Below are 6867 nucleotides of genomic sequence, written 5' to 3'. Positions count from 1 at the left end.
GGGCTTGCTTTCCCTGCTGTTGGAATCCGAGGGAGGTGATGGAGGAGCGAGTGAGAAGGAACCAGAGGAGTTCCCAGGATGCCTTAAATATGTGTTTCTGTGGATTTTAGGCATCACTCAGCCTGCACAGGGTGGGTTTGGGTGGCACAGAGGGGGTCGGGGGTGACACTGCTCTGTTCCCTCTATCCTTGGCAGGAGAATCCTGCCGGATCCAGGAGACATGAATTCCAAAAATCCTCTTTCCAGTGGCCCCCAGAGCTGTGAGCACAGCTCTGCTTCCCACTGCTCGACAGGGGATGAAGAAATCCCCCCCTTTTATTTTTTCTGTTGTTTTTTAAAGAACAGGACAGTCCCTTTTCCCACTTGAGAGCCTCCAGCCCTGCATTGTTCTGCTCTGTGCCCTTTGGAACACGTGGAGCCAGGACCCCCCAGCCCGAGGGGGAAGGTTTGGAACACAACTTTTTTCTTGTTGGTTTTTTTTTTTTTTTTGTGGGTTTGTTTTGTTTTTTTTCTCTTCTTTTTATTATTGTTCTCATTAAAACCGAACCCAGCAACCCCCTGGCAAACAGTCAGGAAAAGCTCTCCTTGCAGAATTCCTGCTGAACAAAGCTGGAGCGTGCCCACATTCCGTCCCTTCCACAACCTCCTCCAAAACACTGAAAGCGAGGCCTAGTTTGGGTTTGGTTTGGTTTTGTTTGTGTTTTTTTCCTGTGGCCCAAGAGGCAGAGAAAGAACTGGAAAGGACAAACCCAACCAGCCCCTCTCCCTTGGGCAAGTGCCGTGGAAAGGGACACGAGGCCCCCCCCCAGAGCACCTCCCAAAGGCAGGATTTTCCCACTCAGGGAAGGTCCAGAACCTTCTGGACTCTCTACCTGTGCAGCCCCACAGGTTGGGCAGGTGGTTCCTCGCTCCTTCCCGAGGCTGGAGAGCAGAGCTGGGCTGGGAAAGGCAGCACAGGATGGTCGGTCTGGAGGAAATCAGGAGCTGGCTGGAGGATTCTTGGCTTGGGGGGCAACAGTGCTGGAAAAAGAAGGAGGGAGAGTCACGTCCAGCTGCCCTGAAATGTGAAAAATCAGGGCTTCTCTCCAATAAAACTCTCCTGCTGCCTGAGGGGGTTGTGTCCAGCAGGTAGGAAGGCCACCAGCTGCCCTGAAATGTGAAAAATCAGGGCTCCTCTCCAGGAAAATCCTCCTGGTGTTTTGCAGGGGAGCAGCTGGGACAAGGACACCTTTGCCACACCAGCCCTTGGGGGGGTCAGAGCCACCTCTGCACCCACAGCCCCCCAAAACCCAAATAAAAATGCTCTGTGTGACCCTGCCATGGAGGAGCTGAGAAAAGGTGGATCCTGAACCAGGAATCTCATGGTCTCTCTGCAGGGGCAGAGGGGGCTCTGTTTGCCTGGGTGGTTTGTCAGGGATTTGGGAATTTTCTCCCTCCTACTGCAGCACCAACCCCGTTCTCAGGAGAGACAAACCCACCAGAGTCAGACAATCTGTCGTGGGATATTTCTGCAAACACAGAAATGCATCATCCTCCTGCTGCCGCTTATTCCTGAGGGATTCTGCCCCCCAAAAGACAGAAAACCGCCCCAAACCAGCCTCTCCCCACCCCTGCAGCACCACCTCCCTCCAAACACCCTGGAGGCAGCAAAGACTTCCCACATTCCACACCCGAACCTCCCTTTCCCGAGGGGGGAAATCAACTCTCTCCCGGGGTTATCTGCAATCCCACCACTGAGGTAACTGCTGGGGAGCAGTTCTCCCTAAAATCTTTAGGTCCCCAAGGGCTGCTGCAGGCTCTGGAATGCCCTTTTCCATGGATACCTCTTGCCCTGGGCGGCGTGGAGCTGCTCCTTGGTGGCGATGGCGTGTCTGAGGAGGCTGTCGATGCTCTTGAAGTACACGGTGCTGTCAGTCATGTTCTTGATGGCGCTGGGAGAGGGGGAAAAAAGGGGGATGGAGGCACAGGGAATTGCCATTCCCGAGGGTTTCAAGTCCCACAGTCCCCCTCCCTGAGGGAGAGGATTGTTGAGGGGGAATCTCAGTTTTAACTTCGCACCCGGCGGGCGGATTCGCGGAGAGGTGGGGGGGGGGGGGGAAGAGCTCAGAGCCCTGAAATTCCTGACAATTCCCGACATTTCCCAGCCCATACCCCCCTCCTGCTCATCCTCGCTCCCTGGGTGGATCCAGGGGTGGATCCTGGTTGGTTTCCCCCCTCCCAGGGCTGCAGGGGCGAGCAGAGGTACCTGCAGGCGTATTCCACGGTGTAAATGGCTCCCTGGCTCTGCTCCTCCCAGCTCTGCATGTCCGACTGGAAAACGGGAATGGCAGGGTCAGGAAGGCACTGCCCAGGGTCAGGAAGGCACTGCCCACAGCCCTGCCAGCCCCTCCCAAAACGAGGCTGCTTCCCACTGGGAAAGGGGCTCTGGGTTCCGTCTCTGAAATCGGGATTTCTGGAAGGGCTGCTGCAGGAATTCGGATATTCCGGCCCAAATTCCCTGTGTTTGGAGGTGTTTTGGCCAGCTCAGAGTCACCCTCGGGCAGGGTGTGAGCTGAGCACTGAGCCCAATTCCCAATGTTTGGAGCAGCACCCACCCACAACCACTGGGATCTCCAAGGTGGGATCCCAACTCCTGTGGAGTTCAATCCTTAGTCCTTCCTAAAAAAACATAAAGAGGGAAAAGTTTTCCCAGCGCTCCAAATTCAGGTTTCATCAGGTTTCCTTAGATTTGCCACTCCAATGTTTTTCCCAAACTCCAGAGGCTGATCCCAAGCAGGAATCTGCACCATCTCCTTCTTTTCCCAGCTGGAATGAGCCCTGTAAACCCCCCACAGACTCGGCTCTGCACCCAGTCAGGCCTGGCCCGGGTTGGAATTCCAGCCCCACGGCTCCCAAACAAAGGGAAAACCCAAACAAATCCGGGAATCACGGCTGAACTCGGGGGTGCAGCTCCACGGATAACGATTCCCAAAGTCCTGGAGGAGTTTCTGGGCACTCCAAAGGGTGTTCTCACGGGAGCTCATTCTGCTGGAATAGTTAACAGGCACCAGAGGAAATCCAGAGGCCTCTCCTGAGTGGAGGAGGTCGGGAAGGAGCTTGGACTTCATCCAAAACTTTTCCTGCTGCTCAAAGCCTGGAATTTGGAGCCCAGAGCCCGGGATACAAAAGGAACAAGCCCCTACATGCCAGGGGCTCTCTGCAGGAGGGGGTCCTTCTGTCCTAATCCCAAAGTGCCACTGGGAACACGCCTGGGAGCTGCTCCAGAGCCAGGGATTGTCCTGCAGCTCCTCCCCCCCGCTCCTGGGCAGGGATGGAAACAATTCCCTCCATTTCCCTCTGTCCCCGGGGCACATTCCCTGGAAACTGGGACCATCCTCATGAAAAGGAAGCAAGTGACAGCTGAGGGATGAGATCCCAAGCCAATCCCCTTGGAATGTGCCACCAGAGCCCTCCCACAGCGGCACTTATGGCAAAGCTCAATAAATCATTGGATACTCCAGTGTCCCAATCTGGGGAAATTTGGGAAGCAGAGCATTTAATACCAAGGTGAAGGGGCCCTGACAGTGCATTAGCACGGACAGGAGGCAGGAAGCCATTCCAGAGGCATCATTCCCAATGAATCCTGGCTGGCAGAGCAGGGCTGGCACTGAAGCGCTCCGGAGGAAAGCTGGGATGGGCAGTTCATTATCCCATGGTTTTCCCTCCCCCCCTCTCCCCCTGCTCCTCAATTTAGGGAAGGAAAAACCTCTCCCTGCAGGGCTTGTTTTGCTTCCCCTCCAGCTGAGAATCCCAAGTTTTTGGCCTCAGGTGTGTGGATAAATTGGCAACGTTCCCTTTTCCCGTTCCATTCAGATCACAGGGGGATTCCCTCCCTCCTTCCTGTTCTCCCATGAAAATAGGGAGGGATTTAGATGATTTAGGAATGGAAAAGCTGGGAGAGCTGGGATTGTCCAGCCTGGAGAAGAGAAGCTTTGGGGTGACCTGATTGTGGCCTTCCAGGACCTGGAGGAGCTGACAAGGAACACAGAGAGGGACTTTGGAAAAGGGATGGAATGACAGGATAATGGGGAATGGCTTCCCACTGCCAGAGGGCAGGGTTGGATGGGATATTGGGAAGGAATTCCTCCCTGGGAGGGGCTGGGATGGAATTCCCAAAGAAGCTGTGGCTGCCCCATCCCTGGAAGTGCCCAAGGCCAGGCTGGAGCAGAGAAGCTCCGGGGAAACCTCAGAGCCCCTTCCAGGGCCTAAAGGGGCTCCAGGAGAACTCTGGACAAGGGGCCTGGAGTGCCAGGAAAGGGGGAATGGCTTCCCACGGACAGAGGGCAGGGTTGGGGGGGGATTTTGGGAAGGAACTGACCTTGTGCTGGGCGAGCTCCGGGAGGGACCTGCGGACGTGCTCCTGCAGCCGGAACAGGGCCACCGAGGGCTCGTTGGCCAGCACGTACAGGCTCTCCGTGAACTTGTCTGTGACTGCAGGGAAACGTGGGATCAGGGAAAATCAGGAGCTCCAGGGCCTCGGGAAGGGTCCCCTGGCCCTGGTCCTGACACAGCAAGTGAGAGATCAGAGCAAAGCCCCACTTTTTTAATGTCAACTCCGTGGCTTTAACGTTAATGTGGCGGAGAGGGGATCCCAGAGAGCCATAAACATCTCCAAGGGGTGTCCAGAGGGTGGTGCTGGACTTCTTCCAGTGGTTCCCAGCAACAGGAGGAGGGTTAATGGCCAGAAACTAAACCACAACAAGTCCCACCTCGACATGAGGAGGAACTTCTTTCCACGGAAGTGGCAGAGCCTCGAACAGCTGCCCAGGGAGGCTGTGGAGTCTCCTCTCTGGAGACATCCCAAACCCACCTGGAGACATCCAACCCCTCCTGGAGACATCCAACCCCTCCTGGAAACATCCCAACCCCACTTAGAAACATCCAACCCCTCCTGGAGACATCCAACCCCTCCTGGAGACATCCAAGCCCCTCCTGGAGATATCCCAACCCCATCTGGAGAGATCCCAACCCCTCCTGGAAACATCCCAGCCCCTCTTGGAGAGATCCCAACCCCTCCTGGAGAGATCCCAACCCCTCCTGGAGACATCCCAACCCACTTGGAGACATCCCAACCCCACTTAGAAACATCCAACCCCTCCTGGAGACATCCCAGCCCCTCTTGGAGATATCCCAACCCCTCCTGGAGAGATCCCAAACCCTCCTGGAAACATCCCAGCCCCTCCTGGAGATATCTCAACCCCTCCTGGAGACATCCAAACCCGTTCCCACCTTTCTTCACCTTCAGCTGCATCTCCGGCTCCTCCATCGCCGCCCGCCGCCACTTCCGCTTCCGCCGGCGCCCCCCGGAAACCGCCCCGGCCGCGCCCCGGCGGCGAAAACAGCGCCGGGTGGAAACTCGGCCGCGGAGACACCGTTCCGCTCAGCCCTTGAGGTGTCTGGGGGGGTCCCCCCTCCCCTAAAACCGGGCACCCCCGGACTCAGTGTCCCAAACCGCCCCCTCCAGGGTCACATCGCGGGGCGGCCTCGGGGTTGCCCGGTTTGGCCGCCCCCGGGTCGGGCCGGGGCGCCCCCGTTGCAGAGGGGAGATGGGGGTCGGGGGTGTCACCCCCCGGCCATCCCCCCCCTTCCCGGGGCTGCGACACCCTGGGGACCCCCCTGGACCCCCCCGTGTGCCCTCACAGCCCCCCGTGGCGCTGTGGGTGTTTGGATACTCCCATTCCCGTGGTCTGGGGGCTGAATCCGCTGCCCGGGGCGGGATGAGGGATAACGGGGGGGGGGGGGGGGGTGTCCCCAAGATGTCCCCAACGTGTCCCCAAGGCCGGGGAGGGGGGTGTCCCGCCGCCCCTCTGCCACCCTGTCCCCGCCATCCCTGTCGCTTTAAGGCCGCGTTCCCTCCCCCATCGTCAGCGGGCGGGTGGAGCCGGGACGGGACCCCCCGAACCCCCCCAAAACCCCCCAAAATTCCCCCCTCCGGAGCCTTCCCGGCAACGGGGAACAGAGAGCGGAGACCGCGGTGAGGGGCTGGGGAGGAATACTGGGGGTTTGGGGGGGGGGTCCCCCCTTCCCTGAGCTCCGGTGAGCGCTGGGATTTGGGGGGGGGGGAACAAGGGGGGGACCCCCAAATTGTGCCGCGGGTTGGGGGTCGCAAGGACTTGGTGCTGGGGGGGGTGGGTTGTGTCCCACATATCCCTCGCTTTTCTCCCTCTTTTCCCCCGCTTTTCCCCCTCTTCCCAACACTTTCTTGCAGGTTCACCCCCTCCCCCGAAGGTGAAGGAGCAGCTGGTGGGGGTCGCGGAGACCCCCCCCAAAACCCCCCCCGCCCCGAACCACGGGGACGCCAAGGAAAAGGGCGAGAATTGGGGGGGAACGGGATGAAAACGAGGAGGAGGAGGAAGAGGAGGAGGAGGAGCTGGAGGAGAGCAGGGATGCGGGGGACGGAGGGGATAGTGAGTCTGGGGGCGACGGGTGGGGGATGCGTGGATCCGGGATCCTGACCCCCCGGAAAATCGGGATTCAGGGGATCGAGGTGCCCTCTGCCCTGGGGTGGGCACAGTGGGGTCCCCGCTGGGCTGGGAATGGTGGAATATCTTGAGTGGGGAGGGATGAATCAGGATCATCAGTCCGACCCCTGGCCCTGCACAGGACACCCCAACAACCCCTGCCCCTGCACAGGGCACCCCAGAAATCCTGGTCCTGCACAGGGTACCTCAACAACCCTGTCCCTGCACAGGGCACCCCAAAAATCCAGACTCTGCACAGGACACCCCAGAAAACCCTGGCCCTGCACAGGCCACCCCAACAACCCCCTATGCCTGCACAGGGCACCCCAACAATCCTGGTCCTGCACAGGACACCCCAAAAATCCCC

At 58.8% G+C, this 6867-nt stretch overlaps 1 protein-coding gene across 1 annotated transcript; it reads right to left on the bottom strand.

The window, feature by feature from the left end:
- Positions 1-469: 469 nt before the first annotated feature.
- On the bottom strand, positions 470-5356 carry BORCS8 (BLOC-1 related complex subunit 8). The gene is made up of 5 exons (XM_027704821.1): positions 5269-5356; positions 4358-4470; positions 2246-2310; positions 1824-1931; positions 470-1020 (listed from the first exon to the last, which is right to left on the bottom strand). Exons 1-5 carry the CDS (start codon positions 5303-5305, stop codon positions 978-980), a joined length of 366 nt encoding a protein of 121 aa, XP_027560622.1. The 5' UTR covers positions 5306-5356; the 3' UTR covers positions 470-977.
- Between the last annotated feature and the right edge of the window lie 1511 nt (positions 5357-6867).

Source organism: Neopelma chrysocephalum, unplaced genomic scaffold (assembly GCF_003984885.1).
Source record: "Neopelma chrysocephalum unplaced genomic scaffold, ASM398488v2 Primary Assembly neopelma1_289, whole genome shotgun sequence".
NCBI classification, from domain to species: Eukaryota; Metazoa; Chordata; class Aves; order Passeriformes; family Pipridae; genus Neopelma; species Neopelma chrysocephalum.
Note: the sequence above shows the minus strand (reverse complement) of the source record. Positions and strands in the feature narration are given on the sequence as shown.